This window comes from Aedes aegypti, chromosome 3 (genome assembly GCF_002204515.2).
Source record: "Aedes aegypti strain LVP_AGWG chromosome 3, AaegL5.0 Primary Assembly, whole genome shotgun sequence".
NCBI classification, from domain to species: Eukaryota; Metazoa; Arthropoda; class Insecta; order Diptera; family Culicidae; genus Aedes; species Aedes aegypti.
In genome coordinates, this window is record NC_035109.1 from 148,615,074 (window position 1) to 148,638,005 (window position 22,932).

The following is a 22,932-nucleotide window of genomic DNA, read 5'->3' on the forward strand; positions in this document are numbered from 1 at the left end:
AATACGACCGTTACCCTATAAATATTTAATAAATATGGATTTATCTTATATCGTCTATTAGTAAAATCTATTTTAAACGAGATAGAAAAATCATTTGGTGGAAAGAGCTATTTTTTTGAGGTGCTCATAGTTGAGATACAAGGCATACAAAATAGATAATTTTAAGATGAAAAACTTAAATAACATGAAAACCATAAGAAATACAACTTTGGTATGTTCAGCAAAGTTGTAGCAAACGATAAGTATAAAAACTTTGTAGAACATAGTAGGCCAATTAAACTAAAAAAATAAACACTTAAGAGCAAAAAACGATTTTTTATTAAAAATACTGAATTATCTCGGCTCTTAAGCAAAACCGAGAAAAAGTTTGTTCGGCAAAGTTATTTCTATAACCATTTGCTACAACATTGCTGAACATATCAACTTACGATTCGTTAAAATAAAAAAAGTTGGCGTATACGTCACTATTGCGATCACCGTAAAAATTTTTTGATCCGTACATTTTGTAGTACTGAAAATTCTGAACATATTCTCAGAAGAAACTATGGCTCTAAAATCAATAAATCTTGACGAAAACCTCATGTCCGCCTAAATTAGCTTCCTGGACCAGTGTGCAATCATGTCTGGGTCGTCTCTGAGCAATACTTATCACCTCTCGCGCTGCTGTCCTTATCGCACCGTGGATAGACTACCACAGATTGTTGAGGTTGTCGCCTACGTTGTATCCCCTTATCCGCTCATCAAGCTTCCGGCGGTACTCGTCTGCTACACCTTCTGTTGATAAGCACTGGATATTGAAACGCAACGGTCGCTGTGTTCTTGTGTTCGCCACGGTAGACAACCGTGTTACTAACAGCGAGATAGTGATCAGAGTCGATGTTTGGACCTCTGAAGGTCCTCACATCGATGACATTCGAGAAATGCCGGCCGTCCACCAAAACGTGGTCTATTTGGTTGCAGAGCTCGCCATTTGGGTGCATCCAGGTATGCTTTCGGATGTCTTTGCGTGCAAAGTACGAGCTGCTGATGGCCCTCCCTCTAGCTGCAGCGAATGTTATTAGTCTTAGGCCGTTGTCATTGGTGGCGTAGTGAAAGCTCTCCGTACCAATTATTGGGCGAAAAAAAATCCTCTCTTCCGATCTGAGCGTTGGCATCCCCGATAACAACTTTTACGTCATGTTTTTGGCACTCTCCGTAGGTCGAGACAATCATAAACCGCATCGTTCGTGTCTTCGGGTTTATGGTTTGTCGGCGCATGAATGTTGATCAGACTGTAGTTGAAGAATTTGCGCCGTATCCTCAATACGCTCGCTTCATCTGTTTCCCGATCACTATGAATCCGACACCATGCTCTGCCTTATCGCTGTTATATTTGAAAGCTGTGTTGGCGACGGGATCCACCGCCCTGAATTCACGTTCTTCAGTTTAAGGTCATCTTACTTCCTGAATAGCAGCCACGCTCACTCCAACTTTCTGCAATTTATGAGCCAAAGGCTCACTCGTCCAGGTTCATTTGACGTTCTGACATTCCAGGAACTGAGTTTCCAATCATAGTCCGTATTTTGTTGCCAGGTCAGTTGCCGAAAATATCGTTCGTTATTTCTCCTTTCTCCATTTTTCGTGCTAGGTAAGAATTTCGATATGCTACCTTACCTCACGATACCTACATCACGATGGTGGGGCTGACACCTTAGGTGTAGCTGACGTGATACAACATCATACTCAGACGCAGGATGCCAGAACAGACGCTGATTGAACCACACCTCCTTGATGGACAGACGCTCGAGACGCACCTACTCACTCTAGCTGATGTCAGAAAAACAACAGTGCCCAGGCTGCATTGTCATCGTTTGACCCGTGGAAGCGTGAGGTAGGGACTTGTGAGGACCAGAGTTGTTGGACGGTCCTTCCTAGTTGTCGGCTCACCATTTCACAGCCTAGTTGGAATAGGTATAACGGATGAAAATTTAGCAATTAGCCTCAGCCTTAGCCTCCCTGGTCAGTGTTCAATCTTCTCCACCGAAGCAGCTACTATTCTTTATGCCACCACTGCACCTACTACTAGCCCGATAGTCATCATCACTGATTTAGCGAGCTGCTTCCAATCCGAAGCCCCTCGTCACCCTTGGATCCTGATAGTAATAAAAAGGCCCCATACGTTACCATGATGAGGGTTTCAGAACATAGCCTGTGACATACCGGTGTTTCTGGTCAGGCAACCGCAGATTTTCTAGCAGGATCCGGCCCTTCTGGCCCTCGTTACAGCACTAGAGTGTCCCTTGCCGATATTCGACGGAAAATATTTGTTCTCAGAGGTTTTTCTTGTACATTATTCCATCCTTAACACTTCTATAAAGATTTTTCATCGGAATTGAGAGGTCTGTGACACAGATAACACAGTTGAGCATGTTAGCTGCAACTGCCCAGCTTTTGATGAGCCCAGACAGATGAATGGGATTGCTGGTAGCATTCGAGATGCCATGCAGGACGACCTATCTCCAATGGCGGCGCTAATCTCCTTCATAGATTATACTTTAAGATTCATATATAGCGTCCTTATACAATTGACATGATAGTAACCCACTAGCTGTTGTAGTCTCGTTATGCTCGTTCTGCAGTAGTTTTAAACTTGTCGGACCTACTATATTGAAATAAATCTTATCGTTCTTTTCTTTCTAGTCGATGCAGCCAGTTTTCCAAGAGCTTCTACGCGTATTTAACAGTCATCTGCCAGGGGGCACATGGGTACTTTGACGAGCTGACTAAATGGCGATCGGAGATCTCCGAACTGCTCAGCCGCTCTAGTCAGAAAGAATCCCAGATCGAGAAGTACATCTACCGCAGGTGCCAAAAGCTGCCGAAATCAGAAACGGAAACGGAGAAGTTCGACTGCGGATACTGGCGGCTGTTGGTGTACGAGATGCTCTTCATGTGGAACGCTCTGAGCAGCTGCAGTGAAGAAACTTTGAGTGAGGTTATAGAAGATTGCTGCAAATCGCAGGACGAATCAACCGAACCGTCGCAAGGTTTGAGACAATTGATTTTGGGAGCCAGTTTGGGTTGTGGGAAGCGGTATGAGGAAGCAATGAGCGCTTATCGGACGTGTATTGCTATGAGGAATGACGAGCAGGACCTGCAGCAGAATGTCCACATTTCCGCATTTGCCCATTACGAGCTCGCAATGTTGCTTCTAAGAGAACAGAATAGTGAGGCAAAAGCGGAAGCCAAACAGCTGCTGCTACATGTGCAACAAAACTATAGGAGCTTCGATTTTGATAATCGCATTACTGTCCGAATACATTCCATATTGAGGAAGCTTAATTAAGGGGATGATTAGAGTTTAGCGCTTGGAAATTGATTGATTAACAAAATAAAATGCTTGAATAACATGACATTGAATTATAAGACTCATCAATGATAAATTATATACATTTTAGATTACTCCTGTTGTTCCTGTAAAACTCTGGTTAAGGAGACGTTAAGAGACGAAAATTGGGATTTATCCATTAATAATTCATTGGTGCCTTATTTGACCGAAAAACCACCATCCAATACTAGAAAATCAGATTTCGAATCCAGCACCCGTTAATCACGCTTGAGCAATAAAGCATAACTCCAGTAGATAAACTTGTAATTGAATAAATTGCGGCATGGTTTTGTTTCTCAAAAATTGTTACATGGATGAGTATCGTGAAGAAACACACAAATCCTGTCAGTCAAAAAAAAAGAACCTCATTGTAAGAATTGAACATGTTATATGCTACTGTTAGGCACTGGAGATAGGCTTCATAACCATGACAAATCGATTGCGGAAATCAGTTTCGCAGGAACAAATCCAGACAAATAATACACGAGATGCAAAAAAAAGTTCAACATGTGATAATGAAAATTGGTATTTAATAAAGTTTGTCTCAAGAGAAGTGCGATTTTTTTTTGTCAAACTGTTCCGATGACATTGATCCATGGGTTCTTTTGGTGAAATCACCTCAACCTATCTATATTACCCAGCAGATACAATCATAGTTTAGTAACAAAAATCGTGAAAGTATCAGAACAGATTTTTAACACCTTCAACGAATATTTGGTAGAACCGTATTATTTTTTTAATTCTCACGACACAACTATTCTATTGAAATGAATGCCGGAGATAATAATTGAAAAATATAATTACGAGATTAGTGAACAAATAATCCTTTTCCTATGCACGGCCATTTCTCATTACTTTCCTTAGATAAAACAGCAGGACGATAGTATTTAATATTCAGTATAGATAAATTTTTAGCCTTCATAGATACTTAGACTTATGATAACCTACATAATATTCTGACTAGAATGTCCATATCTCTGGTACGTTTTTCATGGGTTGCATCCAGCAGTGCAATTTTATCGTGTTTTCAATATCAAGCTCACGCTACATATTTTTAGACGTAGTACCATTGCAGTACTTTCACATATAACGGGAACTGTTGCAACGAAAATGTGAAATTTTATGTCACTTGGATTTAGTGTAGTGTTAAAATAAATAGATATTCTTGTAACGTAATGACTATTCTTTGGATTCGTGAGATCTACTTAGCAATCACATTGTTTGTTTCAGTATGGTAACTCAAAGGTGTGTTTCAACTAGAATGACAAATCTCGTTTTCAGGTTCGTACGCGTATCCTCACAATTCATTCGAACTAAAACTCCATAACAATCTCTGATATAAGCAAAACTAGTAATATCAACGCGTGATTTGTTTGTTCTGTTGCAGGATTAAACTTCAATGCTTCGAATGTATTAAATTCTCTCGCTAAGGTTGATTATTCTCAAGATGGCACAAGTTGAGTTCATCCATGTGAAATTCTATCTAAAGATCGTTTTATCGTTCATTCAAAATATGAACCAAAAGGTTGTGCTGCTTCATTTCATTCAAGCTAAACGTGACGTTACTTTTTGTTATCTGGTTTTATCAATACAGCTTAAAAATTTACAATCTAGGCATCGATTTAAGGTTAGCTAAAATTATGACGTAAACGGGATAAATGGGAGGGGTGTTGTGATATATTGAAAGTATTTTGTATGACTTTATACAAAGTTGGTCGATACGTGATGACGTGCTGGCATCTTACAAATAATTTACGATGAGATCTCGCTTTTTTAGCAATTTGCACTCTTTGAATCAGATGAGTTGTAGTAGGAATGACCAAATGAAGACCCTATAAATCCAAATGGAATGAGTCATTTATAACTATAATAAGTCTTTTGGTAATTCACTGCTTATCCTTTGCTTTACCCAGCATTAACATGATTATTATGCATCCCATACAAGGTAAACAAGACTATAGTGGAATAAGGAGAAAATTCAAGGGAAAACACAGACTGGTCTTGAAGCTTTAGCAAAGAATGTTGCAGAACGTGACACGCCAAATGATCTATACACGGATAACGATGGAAGCGTTTTATGGATCGTAGTTGGGCGATCGAAAGGTGGAACTAGCACCACAACGAACATCTGAATGGTACAGGGGCAAGCGATGGCAATTCGATTACAGGCCATTCACTGTGGCAAAGGCAGCCATTTCGTACTCTTCCGCCATAATGAGTGATGTTTGAAGTCGACTGAATTTACATACAACGAGGAAAAGGATCAACTAGATTGGAAGTGCCGGAAAAGTGTCTCCAGTTACACGATGGAAATCCCGATTCGGGATGGTGTTAATTCCAACCAGTGCAGGACAGTGGAAACACCAGTGTACAAGAACACTGTCAGCAGGCTTCGGTATTGAAAGCAAGAAGGCATTCTTGTAGATATTGAACGCCAGCATTACCAAGCAATAAGATGATTGCTCTCCAATCAATACTAAATAAGACGATAGTTGAATAAGGAGCTCAGGAAGATCCGAGAGAAAAACGAAACACAGACTAGTCCTACCGCTTCTGCAAAGAATCCGCCAATCGTGAAACGATATGTACACGGATAGCGATGGAAGCTTTTCATGGATAGTTGTTTTGCAATTGAAAGGTGGGACTGGGACAAGCACTACAACGAACCCTGACCTAAACATCAAAATTGCGATCGTCTGTGATTTGGTTTAAGGAGTCTGGCGACATTCGATCGAACATAGCAGCATGTTGCTCGGAACTATAATAAGGCGTCGATAATATCGAATGTTCCATGGAATTGCTTTCGTTCATTTTGTAGATTTGCTGTGACACTACCTTCTCACTCGAATGATCATCAGTGACCACAAGTAATGCCTGAACTAGATCAAGCAGATTGCCATGTACGACATGATCTTTCTCTTTGTTAGCACTGGAACAGGTAATGCTAATTGGACATTGAATGACAGCATATCGAATCTTGGTATCCAGATCAATTTTGGGGTCGAAATGGATTGCGTATCTTGGGGATCGTACCATGCGCAGGACCTAAACCTATCACTAGAACATCGCAGAGGATTTCAGGAAAGTCCCATTTATTTTGCGGAAATCCAGCTGCTGACAACTTCGCGGACGTCTCTTGACGTAAGTGGATTGTGGATTTCTACATTCTACATAAGGTATTGCATAATCCTGGCTTGATCTTCTGCTGTTTTCAGGATGGTTCGGATTGCGAGAAATGAAGCGCATACCTAATGTTATAGTTTTTAGCTCGTAATAACTCGCGATAGAGCTCGTAATACGTCTTCGACGTTACCATCCATCATCCATCACCTCGGACTTATCTTCATCAATCGTCACACTTCTGCCAATGCGAGCTCTATTGCGCTCAGTTCCTCCTGTTAACAGATACTTTTCCATCGGCCTCCAATTCCAAGATTTTTTGATTGTTGTGGCTTGTTTTAGGTTGCGGTTAATGGATGAGGGCTTTTAGCTAATCGATCGATGAGTTATGCCCTTTTATTTTCCAGCTTCTTGGTCATGCATACAGCGAAGATTGTCCTCGAAAATTGTTACTGGATTAGCAACAAAGTGCAGGTCCTACAGAAGGCCGCTGATCCACACAGCCTCTGCCGCTGCACTGTGAGCAAAGTAATCAGCTTCGCTTGAAGACAACAACACGGTAGATGGGTTCTTGCTGCTCAACGAAACGTTCCATCCGTACACCTTGAAGACGGATCCGTTTATCGACTTTTGATCCTCAAGGTCTGCCACCCAGTCGACATCAGCATAGCCGACCAAAAAATACCTCGTCCGGCATGTCATAAGCTCGTGTGGTCTAAAAAGGGGCATTTTCATCACTACGGGATCCATCAATCATGATATTTACGTCTAGGACTGCTTCGAAAAGCGGCTACTACCATTTTTGAAGTGTTATGGCCAGATATGGCGAGCTGGCACTTTGGGACAAAGGCAATCTAGTGGTACGATGCGAAAAAGGTAGTTTTAGTACTCAAAGATCACAACCCTCCCAACAGCCCAGAACTCCGTCCCTTCCTATCGAACGGTATCGAGACTTGGTCAGATGGAATTTCAATACAACTAATAAATCCATGGAAAACAAACAGTTTAAATCGCACTGGCGTTCGGCGGAGAATAAGGTCGATTAGACCACTGTGCAAAATTTTATGGAAGAGGTTAACCTGAAGGCACGTCAATTCGGATTAGGCAAAACAAAATAATAAACGAATTTTTTTTCCTTTAAATATATGAATCAAGTTACTTAAACAAAATAAGGAGGTTTTTCAGTACCGTAATTTCGGGTGAAATTGATCATTTTTCACGGTTTTTCTAGTCTATTTTCTATAATGTTAACAATGCCAAACAACTAAATTCAGGAAAACAATAACGAAGGTGAGCCTCATCGACTCATGTATCGAAATTTTCTAACAAATATCATTTTAGTGTTAAAAAATATCTCTAAAATAAAAAATCAGGGGATCTCATTTCGGGGTGAATTTGATCACTTGTCAATGCCATTATTGTTAGTTTTCAAAACAGCTCTACATGATAAATTTGATCACCCTGAATCCGAATATGCTTGTCAAAATCTGAACAATGCAATATTTATATAAATAACGAATAGTTAAATTTCAAGAATTACGCGGAAAACGCCTAAATGTATGCAATTTCCTAAGGAAATCAATGATATCTAACAGAAATTCAATTATTTCAACCATTTGAGCTAATTGATACGAGTTTTGCTGATGAAATCTGTTTTGCGGATATATCTCAAGCATCCTCACAAACTTTCAGGTTTATACTATGTTTAAATTCTTGCTTAGAAATAGAAGTTTATAGGTGCTTGTCAATACTGTACCGTGCATGATTTTGAAATTTTACATTATTTTCATAGTAATAAACATTCTTCAATGCAAAAAACTTCACAACACACAATTCGACAATAGCTACGACAAACAACGTTCATTTACTGTAGGTTAAATTGATATTTGTGCTCCACTACGCATAAATAAAATCGTGTGATACGATGATCAATTTCACCCTTCTGATCAATTACACCCGATTTTACGGTATACAATGAAGGACACGATTTTGTGGTCAAGTATACTGTACCTATCAATTGAGTGAAGTACATTGCTGATACTTTCGTAAGCTGAAATTCGGCATATACACGATGCAAAGCTTCAATTGAAATCGGGATTTGGTAGACACCTTGCTCATTGTCGAACTTCTTGATGAACGCCTAAACGGAATCATGAACAATCAATAGCGATTTTGCTTATTCACTACTTCATCCAACTTCTTCTTCAATAAAGGCTCTTCACTACCATCATAGTGAACGAAAGTCTACAGCAACAATCTGCCAAAATAGGGAATACCGGAATAGGTCCTCGAGAAAATGCGTACCAGAGGAAGCTTCTTATTGAACTTATTGATGCATTGGAAGTAGATAAAGTAAAGTATCTTGCGCTGCATATGACTTACTGCTCATTGCATTAGTAATTATAAAGGTAACTAATATTTGATGCTTTTCTTGCTTCTTTGAGCTACCTTTCCATTTGGTTTTGGTCACCAAATGGTGCATGTGTATCTCTGGGTCCCAAAATTGCCGTATAGATCCATAGAAACGTTTTCTTCATCAGCTTTTTCAACTACTTGCTACAGATGTGAAATCCAATTCAGTTTGCTGTCGAGAACGACAGTAGAAACGAACATTACATACTATGTAAATTAAAAGTTGCACTATCAGCAAACAGTATACCTGTAACCGGTCTAGGATTAAGCCTTAAAAATAAAAACGTCCGTCTCTTTATTTTATCCATTTGATGGCCAATCGGAAGAAAACGGCCTTTTAAGTTTTGGAATTTGTTAGATTCTTACTCGAGTCATAAAATATGGTAAACTAAAGTGGCTGCCTTGCATCAAATTATAACGATGCAACAACACAAAACAAATGTATCACGATTATCTTGACTCGCATGGTTTTGTATGTCTGCTGATATCAAATGGTCATTCCTACTAGGACTCATCCAGTCGTTCTTCCACATGTTAGTTAAATATCCATTCCATTGAGCACGCCAGTGATTCGATGAAATGTAACATCACACTTTTTGCTTACTATTATGTTTCCCAGATTCCTGCTTAAGTCCTCGAAAACAATCACAATTCCTCGGCTGGACTCCATTCCATTGATGGAATCCGTTATATTTTGCATTATGCTTACTGTACCCGACTGCATTCCTTCTTAGTTTAAAGATGAAAACATAATATCTTATCATTGGATAGAAGTAAATTCTTTTGCTTTAATAGTAGGTATTCATATCCGAATGGGTAGCGTTCTAGTTTGATTTATCGTGTGTGTGAGTGTTCTAGTGTGATTTAGTATTAGTTAAACAATAGAGGCTAGTATGGGGCTTCCAACACAGTGCTTTCCTTTGAACAATCATGCTTGTACAAGTCTTACTCTAAAAACAGAAATTTTAACCTTTTCCTCAAGTCTGAATCCCTGGGCAACGCAAGGGCCCACTTCCTGAGTCCGGACAGGACAACCGAACTCACCACCAACAGTGCTCCCAGCACCGAGTAAACGTTGGGCGTCTCCTTAAAGAACATGATTTGCCAGATGAAGGCAAACACGATGTCCGCTGACCGAGCAATCGCCACAGGGCCAGCCTGTTCGTATTGCAGGGCCAGCGTGAGGAGAATTTGACCCCCAAAGCTGAACAGTGCCAGAGCTATCACCAGCACTCGATCCGACCCACAAAGGGGCCAGCACAGTGCTCCCAGATAATAGCATACAATCAACGTATAAACCAACGCAAACGCTCCGAAATTGGTCATTATAACGGAAAAATGCAACCCTTTGAGGGCACGCAGCAGAACATAAGCGTTAGCTCCGAACAGAGTGGACGACAGGGCCGCCACCGGTCCCCATACGTCATAGCTCGTTTCTATTACCTGTTCATCGACCAGATTGGCCGAATCTTGGTGAAAAAAGAAGGGCGGTCTGGTAATAAGCACCACCCCGACCAGCGTCAACAGTATCGTTATCACATTGAACATTCCGCACTGCTCCCGGAGGAACAGCCTCGCGAATATCGCTACGAAAACCGGTGTGGAAAATATGATTACCGAAGCGTCTGCCAGCGGCATATGGCGAAAGGCGTAGAAGCTCAGCATGAGGCCAGTCGTTCCGACAAAACATCGTAGCACCAGTATGATTCGCTTACCGCGCGGGAAGAAGCATTCCTCCTTGTAGATGGCAATGGGAATCGACGGCAGCAGGACACCAATGAACCTGTTGAAGAATTAAAGTCGTCAGATATTAAATAAATTCAAATCAGTCGGATTTGAGCAATAATCAATAATATTTTATGAAATGTTGGGGTTTGATCCATTAAGATGAAGGAAAGAAAGAAAACAGGTAGCCCTGCCACTTCATTTTGTGCGGCCCGCGAAGAACTTGTTGACCCTTACCATATCTAGCCCTTTATTGCTACTATATCATCTTGTTGTTTGAACAATTCACGGCTAGTTATTATAAGCTTATATCCTTCAATTTTAAGCCATTATCTTTTAATTCTTTGTAAGTACATTTTTTTTCTTTTTAATATTTGCTTGATTTTTTGAATGATAATTCGCACATTCCAGGATTCTTAGTAAATTTCTTACAGAATATTTTGCAGAACAGAATTCTCAAGATTCTGAAATGAGTTTTGAGTGGGATTCTGACGGAATCCTAAAAACAATTTTCCAAGAATCCGACAAAGTATCTTCACAAAATCCAGGAGTTTGTTTTTAAATTATTTATTTATTTACTTTTTTTTTAATAATTGAACATCACCAGGCTTCTAGTCCCAATGATAAGCTTACAATCTATTTAAAATAATGGAAAATCTATAGCGAAGCAAATCACGGGACACATTAAAATCAAAATCGATTGCCACCCTATTGAATACTTTTATGCTTTTAGAGAATCCTAGAGAGGATTTCATAATAATACTAGATGATATTTTGAGAGAATGCCTTGAAAATTTTCGATAGATAGTTGGTCCCGGAAATCCCAGGACATAAATCCTGAGAAATCTCGGGATCCGAACTATTCCGATTCCCAGGATATTTTCGAGAATCCCGTGATTTCCCGAAATTGTATATTGAACTGGAAAATGCTACTGAGTTATATTCAAATTATTACGAAATACAAACGGCATGTTTTTCTAGTGACTGTTAGTACATTCTCAAGTTTATTTTCATTCGTGTGCTCTTAATGCTTTTTCACGATTTCGCGTTCCCGTGACTAATCCCCGGCGCTATCATACCTCCTTGGTGTGGCTAGCGAAAATGCCTCCCTGCAGCAAGCAGCAGCAGACCAACCGTGGCCCATAGCATTTGCGATGGGTCGCAATCGAAAGCAGAAGGTGTATTCCGTCTCGAACCCTGCCCCGCTGGCTAACAACGGGCAAACAAGTGCCCCAAAGCGCGCCCACAATGAAGATGTCAACCTGGCGGCTTACAACAACAGATTATTGGCAAACAACCAGTGGATCAAGTCCCCCAGAGGGTGAAAGTTCATGGCGGCAAAGGACATCTCGGCACTGCGGTCTGAACTAGCGGCTCACCAAATCAAGCCGCTGTTCAAGCTGTGTCACACCGGTACAAAGATTATGCATGCTTCTGGCGCCGATTACTAGAAGGCCGGCAAGCTAAGAAGGCAAAGGGGCTGGAATTTTACACCTACGATGCCCCCGGTAGCAAGCCGTTGTAGGTAGTCATCCGAGAGCTGCCGGAATACAGCCCGGAGGCAATTGTCGACGAGATGAAGGTGACCGAGCTGAAGCCATGTGTTCCCTATACGGCGAGTGCAAGGAGGAAGGCATCGGGACAACCTTTACATGGCCCACCTGGAGAAGGGATCCATGGCGGGCCGCTCGAAGAAGAAGGACGTGACGCAGTGCGGCAACTGCTTCGCGTTCGGTCACGGTACAAGGAACTGCCATATGAAGCCCCGCTGTGGCAAATGTGCCGGTGCGTACGCAACGACGACATGCCAGCCGATGGAGGAAGGCATCGAACCGAAGTATGCCAACTGCGGTTCCAAACACGAGGGCAGCAGCCGTAACGAGCCTCAAACGAGCGGAGTTCCTGGCAATCCGTCAGCAAGCATCCACCAAGAAGGAGGGACGACAGAGTCAGCGCCAGCCACCCCCACCGCTGACTGAGGAGCACTTTCCAACTCCCCGCTACCAGGTGCCCAATCTGCCACCACTTCCACCGAACCACCGGTAGGCATCCCGCCAGTTGCCCCCCTCCGTTCAGCAACGCTTTGCGGCCGCCGCCGCTGCTCCACCGGTGCAGAAAGCGTCCCCTCCTGGATGGAGGAATTCTGGACCTAGTGCTCCCGATACTCCTCCTCCCTCCGACGACGGCTCCCTGTACACACCGAAGCAAATGTTGGAATACACCAGCAACTTGTTCCAACGGCTACGCGCCTGCCGTTCCAAGTCGGGAGAAGTCGACGCCGTCAACTCGGTGATATTTACATTCCCTTCAAAATATGGCCCGTAAGGCCATCACCAGGATCGCAAAGTGGAACGATTGTTCCATCCGGAACAAAGGCATCGAGTTCGCCGACTTTCTCTAAGAGAATAACATCGACGTAGCCATCATCACGGGGACGTTCCTCAAGCCTGATTTGAGCGTCTCCACTCCCTACTATCGGCTAGTGCGGCTAGATCGGCCCGGTTCTGAAGAAGCCACGCTTTGCGCCACAATGTCAACTGACGCCTGCTGCCGAGTCTGCAGCTCAAACTCATCGAGGCCGTGGGAGTAGAAGTGCAAGCTTCTGATGGCTCGATCACTATCATCGCTGCATACTACCCAACGCAACACGGATAAAAATCTGATTCCCACACCATGATTTACAAGTCATGAAATTCATAAACTGGTTAGGCCATGATATCAAGACGCCAAATCATGGTTCCTGGAGCCATAATCATGATTCTTCATAAACGTAACATCCAGAGCGACAACATTAAGCGGTGCACTTTGCTTCAAGTCATTCGCATCGATCACCCATCTTGCATCACGATAGATTGGTACTGTGGTAAAGTACGTGGCTCTCAATCAGAAGGTTCTTGGTTCGAATCTTGCTCAAACAAATTTTGTTTTTTTTTTTGTTTTCATTTTATTGGGTTGACTGACAGAAATATAAATAGAACCGAAATGGATGCACGAATCATGATTTTCGAGCATTCGATGCATGATTTCGAGCACTCAGTTTCAACTTGTGTCGCGTTACGACAATCTGACTCATGATATCGTGAGTCCAAATCATGGTGTATTTTCATAAGATGAAAACACACTGGAATCATGATATCCGGGTATATAATCATGATTTTGGATTCTGATTTATACCCGTGAAGCGAACTACAACGATGTTTCGGCAGCGGCCCTACGGCAGGACATCACCAAGCTAACTCGGCGGCGCGGGCGATACATCATCGCTGGCGAGAACGGCACGGACCGGCAACCATTTGATCCAACTTCGTAATACCACCCGCAGGCAGTACCAGCGAACTGGGCTGCCTGCCCTTAAATCCGATGTCAATCAGATGAACAAAATTATCAAGGCCAGAATGTTCGACCTCAGAAATTAGAATTTCTCAAATAAGACCCGCGCTCTCCCAGACTGTGATTAGTCGTTCTGGAAGCTAGCAAAAATTCTTTTTTTTTTTTTTTTTTTTTTTTTAAGTTTCTTTATTGCTAAATCTGGCCCCTGTTTTTCACCTTTACAGCCAAGCTTTGTACTTTAAATTAATCTAAATATAATGTCTACAAATCGATTTCGTTAGCAATTATAAATTCGCATAAACACTTCATTATACTAATGTTTCTTCTTTTAAGAATAGTTTCTATATCTGGAGGAACGTTTCTTCGCCGTACCGTTCTCCATAATTGCTGTCTCAGTTCAGAATTTTCGTATTGTGTACACTCAAAAAAAATATGATTTGGAGAGGCATTTGCTGCCCCACAGTTGCACTCAGGAGAGTCTATTATTCCGTTTCTGTAGAGATGGGAAGGCAATCGGGAATGGTTCGCAATTAGTTTGCATAAAATCACCACTTCACGACGTGAGAAATTCAGCTCCGAGAACCATGGTACTGTGGAGACAACTGATAGTATGTTGTGGCAGAATCTTCCCTTGTCACTGCAGTTCCATTTCTCTTGCCATTTACTCATACCACTTGAGCTCGAGCTCAACCGAATATCCCTGCTGTAGATGTTTGCTGGGTCAGTTTGACCACGTATAGCCGCTTCTTTTGCCGCCTTGTCTGCTTCTTCGTTGAGCGTCACTCCTTTATGAGCAGGCACCCACAGCAAGGTGACTTCATATCCTGCATCCCACAACTGTTTTAGTTTGTTCCGGATCTTGAACCACAACATCGGAGTAGAACTAGCTATGCTGTTACTTTGAAGGCTGATTAGACTGCTCATACTGTCCGTTAGGATAACGAACTTCCTGGTATCTTGTTCCATTAAACATTGCACGGCACAGAGTAGCCCGAACATTTCTGCACTGTACACGGAGGCGTACTTTGGGAGTTTCTTTATAATAGCTTCTTCGAGACAGTCAGATGTTACGGCAGCTCCTACATCATCTTCACATTTGGATCCATCCGAGGCAACACACACATATCCATCGTACTTAGCTGATAAAATATCCTGAACATGCTCATTCCATGTTTGGTCCACATTTGTTGGCTTCTCTCGAACGGACAGATCGACTCTTGGCATATAGTGTTTAACTTCTCTTTCGTATAAATAGCAAGGCAGCCGATCAAGTAACAGGGTGTTGTCTGCTAATGTGTCTCTCATCAACAGAATACTTCTATTGATAGCAGATGACGAATCATTCCGATCCATTACTGGTATTGCGTACTTCTCGTGCCATCTACGAAAAGAGAATCTCTTTCTCACGAAGTTCTCTGCTGCTAACTCCCGCCTGATCTTCAGTGGAACAATTCCACTCAGTACTTCTAAGGACTGCGTATGAGTCGTTTTTGTGGACCCAATACAGATTCTAATACATTGCCACTGTATTCGATCTAATTGGATGGAGATCCACTCTGGACAATCCGCAAAAAATATTGATCCATATTCTAGTATTGGTCTAATGCATGATTTATAGATCTTCAATAGTATTGAGGGGTGAGAGCCCCATGTTTGACCCGCCACACTCCGAAGAAAATTGATGTATGGAGACACTCGTCGCTTTACGTAATGTACGTGGGCGTTCCAGGAGAGAGTTGAAGTCAAATACAGCCCCAACAACTTGACGTTGTATTCGTGAGGAATTTCTTGATTACCGATGATCAGCTTCGGGTCGTATAAGGGTTTACGTGAAGCAAATAACAATGTACAACACTTTGCCGGCGATAGCTCCAAACCGATGTTCATGAGATCACACACTACTCCATCCAACCCTTGTTGCATTACATGCTCACTGGTGGCAATATCCCTTCCAGATGTCACCAACGAAAAATCATCCGCAAAGCTGACTAGAACAATCCCCTCTCTGGCTGTCGCATTTTGTACTACATGGTTTATATATATATTAAAGCACAATGGACTCAGCGGAGAACCTTGAGGGAGCCCTAACCAAGTAGTCCGCATTTGGGCATCACTGTTATTGATTTGCACAATTAATCTTCGTTCCCGAAATAGCCAATAGATAATTCGTACCAGTTCGACTGGTATTCGCCAGCGTAAAAGTTCATCAGCCAATTTGTTGATGTTGACACAGTCGTAAGCACTTTTTATATCTAACATACACAACAGCGCATGACCACGGTTTGTTATGGCTTCACGAGCAATGTTAATTACTGAATATAGGGCATCCTGCGTACCCTTGCCTTTGCGGAATCCGCAGATGTTCTCCGAGAAGATATCTTCCGATTCCATAATCCACTCGATCCTATCTTTAATCAGTAACTCCATAACTTTTCTAAAACAAGACGCTAGCGCAATCGGTCTGTACGATTTGGCCAAATCGGATCTTTGGCCAGGTTTTAAAATCGGCACAATGTTGAATATTTTCCAACTCTCAGGAATGACTCCTGTGACGAAAATTTCATTATAAATTCTTAGCAACACTGTTCTGGCAGCAGCAGGAAGCTTCCGCAAAGCGGCGTATGATATTTCATCAATACCAGGCGATGAATCACTTGTTTCTTCTAGCACTCTGTTCAGGTCTTGAATGGAAAAATAACCTTGATCCACGCCATCCAACACTAGAGGCAGACTAGGGTGCACTGGTTCTAGAGTAGACGAAGGGGCCAGTCTTTGTAGCAGTTCATCCATCATTTCAGGATCTCTTGGAGGATTACCACAACTGTGTCTTCCTTTGAATTTGCGGGCCATCCGCCACAGCGTAGGTAATGATGTATCACTGTCTAAAGAATCACAAAAATTTTTCCACGCTTCACGTTTTTTAATTTTGACCATTTGCTTGAACTCTTTGTCACATGCTTGATAACACTCGTACAAAATTCTTGAATAACCACTACGTTTCCACCTCTGAAAAGTATCGCGTACTTGCACCACTTTCGTCTGTAGTTCAGAATCCCACCACGGTTGCGGAATTTTCCTCCCGGGGTTTACATTTTTCACCGATGTAATAGATGCTATGCTTTCTCGGATAATATTGCAAAAATCGTCAAAACTCTCACACCTCAAAGAATCAATTCTTCTCAAGACTTCTACTGAGTAAGACTCCCAATCTATGCGGTGATAAGCTCTAGCATTCCCAGTATTGCACGAAGAAAACTCCATCTCAAACACAATCGGCACATGATCACTACTGAAGGGATTATTCAACGTGTCCCAAGTGAAGCATAAGCTGATATCCGCTGATGAAACTGTTATATCGATGGCACTAGAGGCTCTTGATCGGTCGAATCTAGTGTGATTTCCATTGTTAAGGACGACCAACCCTAGCGATTCCAGAACGTCGTAAACAACGTTGCCCCTCCTATCGTTTTCTGCATTACCCCAAAGCGAGTGCTTTGCATTCCAATCTCCACCCACTATGAATGGTTTGGGGATAGAGTTAAGGAATAGTTCTAGCTCCCTTGCGTTTATTGTGGAATTTGGATGAATGTAAATTGAAATTATTGTTATAACTCCACTAGAACTGTTGATCGAACAACCAACAACGTCGATCCCAGCAGGTCCATTGAGATGACAGGGAACGGGGTTCATGTGTTCGTTGACGGCTATCAAAACACCTCTAGAGTTGCTCTGATTATCTTTCCTCATAATCTTGAACCCTTTCAGTTGAAATTGCATAGACGGATCTAAATGTGTTTCCGAAAGTAGTATTACAGCTATGTCGTGAGTGTTTGTGAGGTTTACTAGTGAGGCATGTTTTTTCTTGATACCTCTACAGTTCCACTGGAGAAACTTTAGAGGTATAAGGGACGTAGTGTTGTTCTTGTCGAATTTCATAAACGGTTGGGAGAATCAATCTCCCCTCCACTACTTTGATCAGTCATCAGAAAACGGTGTATGTTTCCGATCGCACTCGGAGAGCCCAAATCGGAGAACTCTTCGCCCATGCTTCCCTCTCCCGCATCAAAACTTGTTTGAAGAGAGCCTGAGGACTCCCCTTCTTCGATTTGATCATCGTCGCTACTGACGATGGTATCCACTACTACAGTGGATCGTACTTTCAACGGTGGGTACGCCTCATCATCACTGATATAGTGCTTCTCCGAGCTCTTACGCTTCATGCTTGCTGCCTCTTCGTCGTTAGCTCCTAACGCTCTTGCATATTCTGTTGTGCACGATGTTGACGCTTCTTCAGTTGTGGCTGAGATAGATTCTACAGTACGCTGAGTACTGCTTGTATTGAGGCTTTGTTGAGTAGATGTGTTCTCCACATCTACAACCTCAGTAGTCGGAGATAGAGCAGCAAACCAGTCAGTCTTCCCTTGCGAAAAACTTGATTGCCTTTTTTTCTCCTCTTCCCGTTTTTTGTTGATAGTGGGACATTTCTTGCTGTCGTTGGCTCTGTGATCTCCGGAGCAGTTAACGCAGACTGGCCCACCAACACATTCGTGATCCTCGTCCACACTTTCGGATTGGCATGAATTACATCTACGATTGCTTTTGCATTGTTTCATCACGTGGCCGAATCTCCAACACTGTCGGCATTGTCTTACAGGATAATTGTATTGCCGAACGGGATACAAAACGTTATCCAATTCGACGTGTGAAGGAATAGTATTCCCAGCGAACGTGATAACCGCCAATGCTAGTGGTATTGGACCTCTATCACCTCTCTTCTGCATGCGTCTAACCTCGATCACTTCGGGATTGCCGGTTTGGTAACATTTGGATTTCTCAAAAGATGTTAGAAAATCCAAGTCCTCATCATCGACGTCTTCGAGATAAGCCACCCCCAAGCATTCGACTAGCCTTTGGGGAACGTTCCATTTAACCGCACCGTATTGCTTGGTAGATAACTCATTCGCTGCTTCAGCTGAAGCCATGAGGAATTTTGTCTTCCTACGTGACAACGGTAACGCTTTCACATAGGCTCTGCCAAAGTCGTGAGCCACCAACTTTGCCAATTTGGATATTTGGAGATTGTCTCCTTCCGATTCCGCAATAACAATGTATGGTCCAGGAGACGATTGACCGTATTTCCGCGCGCGAGGCTTACGAACAGCGCCGTCCTCCTTGGAAGCCATAGTATCGAAATCGAGCTTTTAGCGACTCGCAGACAAAAAACTTTGTAAACGCTAACCGAGAGTCAACACTACGTGTGTTCGCTTTGAAAGCTGAATACAGCAAAAATTCTTAAAACAAAACCTAGACCCATTCCACCGTTGGTTCCACTAGATAACAATGGCCCCGTAGATCGCTTGATAACGCCTGCTGAGAAGGCATCCAAAATATCGACATTTCGTCAGCTCACATGATCTTGGACGCAACATCATCAGTCCGCATGAAGCTGCTGTCAATGAGCATGCAAACAACATCCATCAGCTTCCCAACGACTTCTCGGAGGAGTTGGAGATCACAGCTGACGAACTTTCGACCCATCAGGAAACCTGGCAAAGATCCTTCCTCTCCCAAAAGCTATCGCCCCATCAGCCTTCTCTTAGCGTTATCAAAGCTTTTTGAAAGGGCAGTTTATAACAGATTTCTTGCTTCTGTAGAGCAAAACAACATCCTGCTCGAGGAACAGTTTGGTTTTCGACGCAGTCGATCAACCGTGCACCAACTATTCCGAGTTACCAACATCCTCAGACGGAACAAGTCATTATCCAAAACCTCTGGCTCTGCTCGATGTTGAAAAAGCATTCGACAATGTCTGGCATGATGGTCTGGTGTTCAAGCTTCACCAGTACAATCTTCCTACCTGGTCAAAATAGTGCATAACTATTTGTCAGCGAGGACATTCCGGGTCTCACTAAACGGAGCAATTCCCGATGCGCACGACATCATCGCAGGCGTTCCCCAGGGCAGAATCCTCGGGCCCCCGCTATTCAACCTGTTCACCTCCGATATGCCCGCACTCCTAGCAGGCGGCGTCTTTGTTTCGCAGATGACATCTCCTTCGTCTACAGTGGAAGAGTGATCAGAGCGCTGGTATCAGGAATTGTAAAACGGCAAAACTCCAACGAGGCCTGAATGTCTTGACAGAATACCCTACCAGCTGGAAGATATTGTAACCGTTCGTAAAACTTTACTAGAGATTATTAGCAAACTCGGTGGCTTAAGCGCCACTCTCAATGAGAGACCACCAGTCGTGTTCAGATTTGCCCGACGTTTAGAGACTTTTTCTCTCTGGGAGAGTTTTGAACGGTTCTTGGTAAACAACACTAGAAAATCAAACGCAAGAATGACTTTTACTCCTCCACAGCCTTAAAGTTTTAGGGACTTCAGAAGAGGATGCTTACTCAAAAGAGCTAATAAACGGAACGAAACGTAATGTAAGTTAGCGAGTAGTTTTATTTAAGCATAGTTAAACGTAACGGAAAAAGTAACTAATCTTTCTTCAAAACTTTTATTTTAGGAATCGAATTCACCATTCATTCGGGTTGGACAAAGGAAAACCGTACGGAATGGAAAAAGAGCAAACATGGCCATGTACAAATTAAGCTCTTGACGTACCTGCGCAGGATTTTAGCGTTGACTCGATGAAGTCTCGTTGACGGGAACCGAAATGTCGACTCCGCAGACTCGATGGGATGGCGACGATCGACCTCGGTGATGGCGGAAACGAAATGGTGGCCACCGACTTGTTCGTGCTGCAAATTGGCGGGCAGCGAAGGGTTGACCCGCGTGCAAAATGGCCGGAATAACGTTGCGGAGGGAGTGGCGGCTGGAACGGAAGCTTCCGATTTCGGATCTCGAGAGTGAGACGGCGATCACGCCAAATAATACCCGGGACGATCCGCTCCTGCCAATAGGAATACACGTACCCAGCGACCCGGCTTCGCGTACCTGTCCGCTAATCCGAGCGGGGAGTAATGCAGCCCTATCTTTGGGTTAGGATCGAAGTTCGCGGCGTGTAATTGACGTCACGCTTCGACGAACCGAACTCTCGATGAAATGGTCCACAAAGTGTAACGTGATGGGACCTTTACCTTCGGTAATTGGCGTCCGAAGGAGGAAATTCGCTACAGAGCACTTTAGCGACATCACTCACGTCTCCGTTTAACTACCTATTAAAAGGCGGGCCTTTGCACTGTACACGGGCCTAAACGATGAACGGACTTCCAGAATTCTCGACGAACGGACTACCAAAATTAACGATTCGGCGGTGACGGATGCCGAATGCCGACGTAATATCCAGCCGTACGGAAAAAGCGCAGGGCGCTTTTTCCGTGTAAATAAACTGAATAAAACTTTTTGTGCAGAAACGCGAATAATTTATGGACCTCGGTCCTCTTTAATCTCAAACTAACTTTTCACCAAAAACTCAACTCTAATTTTAATTTCACTTCAATTTAACGTCTCAGTATACTCGACTCGCGCACTTCTGCTTTCCAGCCAACCAGTGTTGCCACATTTCTATCTGTACCGAGGGCTCAAAAATCTTTTCTATCTGTACCAGAGATATTAAAAATCTGTACCCAAAATCTGTACCATACCCAATATAAATTTTTGAAAGAATTCGTTCAAATTCTTAATAATTTGGAAATTTAACTTATTTTTCATTTAAATAATTGCACTTTTCAAATAATTATTATAAAATTCTATGAAAAAAGTGTCCTCCAATAATAGTTTTGAGGAAATTAGTTTCGAGTTTCACGCATCTTGTTACAAAAAATGCCAATTCCAAAAATCTGTACCATTCTGTACTTTTTCGTGAAAATCTGTTATCTGTACCGTACAGAATCTGTACCAAAAACTATCAAGAAATCTGTACCTTTCCAGATAAATCTGTACTTGTGGCAACACTGCAGCCAACTTCGTAGCGAAATGAACGAGTTGAAGAAATTCTTGCGCCAAGAAACTGCCTATTCTGACCGTCCAACTATTCAAACCAAAAAGCAACTATTATAGAAAATCGCGCCAACTGCTTTTGCATGGCGCTTGTTAGGTATGGCGACAAATCTGAATTACGCCTGTAGTTCGCCAAAATGTGTACATGGCGCTTTCACCAATTCGTTATGGCAAACGCAATGAGCCTATGCATGCTATAAAACGTTTGACTTTTACTGTGCGCCCTGTTTTCAAGTTGCCCGTGAGAGAGAGCGAGACAGCACCAACACACGGCGCACAGTAAAAGTCATGAGAACAAAAGAATTTATGGCACGTACAGAGGCTCATCCACATACGCTTACGCTACATGGATCGCTGCATTTTACGAACGCAAACAAAATATTTTTATTCAACGCTATAAAAACTAAAATCATTATTTGTTTTATTTTTTTTTTGTTTATTATTCATGTTTTTAAATTACAAAAAACGTAAAACGTTACAATATGTATCAACAAAGTGAAGACCAGTGTTGCCACAAGTACAGATTTATCTGGAAAGGTACAGATTTCTTGATAGTTTTTGGTACAGATTCTGTACGGTACAGATTACAGATTTTCACGAAAAAGTACAGAATGGTACAGATTTTTGGAATTGGCATTTTTTGTAACAAGATGCGTGAAACTCGAAACTAATTTCCTCAAAACTATTATTGGAGGACACTTTTTTCATAGAATTTTATAATAATTATTTGAAAAGTGCAATTATTTAAATGAAAAATAAGTTAAATTTCCAAATTATTAAGAATTTGAACGAATTCTTTCAAAAATTTATATTGGGTATGGTACAGATTTTGGGTACAGATTTTTAATATCTCTGGTACAGATAGAAAAGATTTTTGAGCCCTCGGTACAGATAGAAATGTGGCAACACTGGTGAAGACCCAGGTCATCCTCTTAGCCCACTCCAAATCTCCCAGAGTTGTTCCGGCTGAGGATTGCAAAATCACACTGAACGGCACAGCGGTGGAATGGTCCAACGAGGTCGATTAC

General features: G+C 42.3%; 2 protein-coding genes across 6 annotated transcripts in view; one reads left to right on the top strand and one right to left on the bottom strand.

Moving 5' to 3' along the window:
• The window catches only part of LOC5572945 (tetratricopeptide repeat protein 39C), a 68,964-nt gene extending 65,044 nt beyond the window's left edge, over nucleotides 1–3,920 (top strand). For all 5 annotated transcript variants that reach the window (XM_021849722.1, XM_021849724.1, XM_021849723.1 and 2 more), the window contains one exon: nucleotides 2,680–3,920. In XM_021849722.1, coding sequence (XP_021705414.1) covers nucleotides 2,680–3,325 — 646 coding nt within the window. In that variant the 3' untranslated portion in view covers nucleotides 3,326–3,920. The remainder of the gene's footprint in view (nucleotides 1–2,679) is intronic.
• A 4,777-nt stretch (nucleotides 3,921–8,697) lies between these two features.
• Nucleotides 8,698–22,932, bottom strand: part of LOC5572951 (solute carrier family 35 member G1) — a 34,783-nt gene continuing 20,548 nt past the window's right edge. The window contains exon 3 of the mRNA XM_001654223.2: nucleotides 8,698–10,682. Within this exon, the coding sequence (XP_001654273.2) occupies nucleotides 9,845–10,682 (838 nt within the window). The 3' untranslated portion in view covers nucleotides 8,698–9,844. The remainder of the gene's footprint in view (nucleotides 10,683–22,932) is intronic.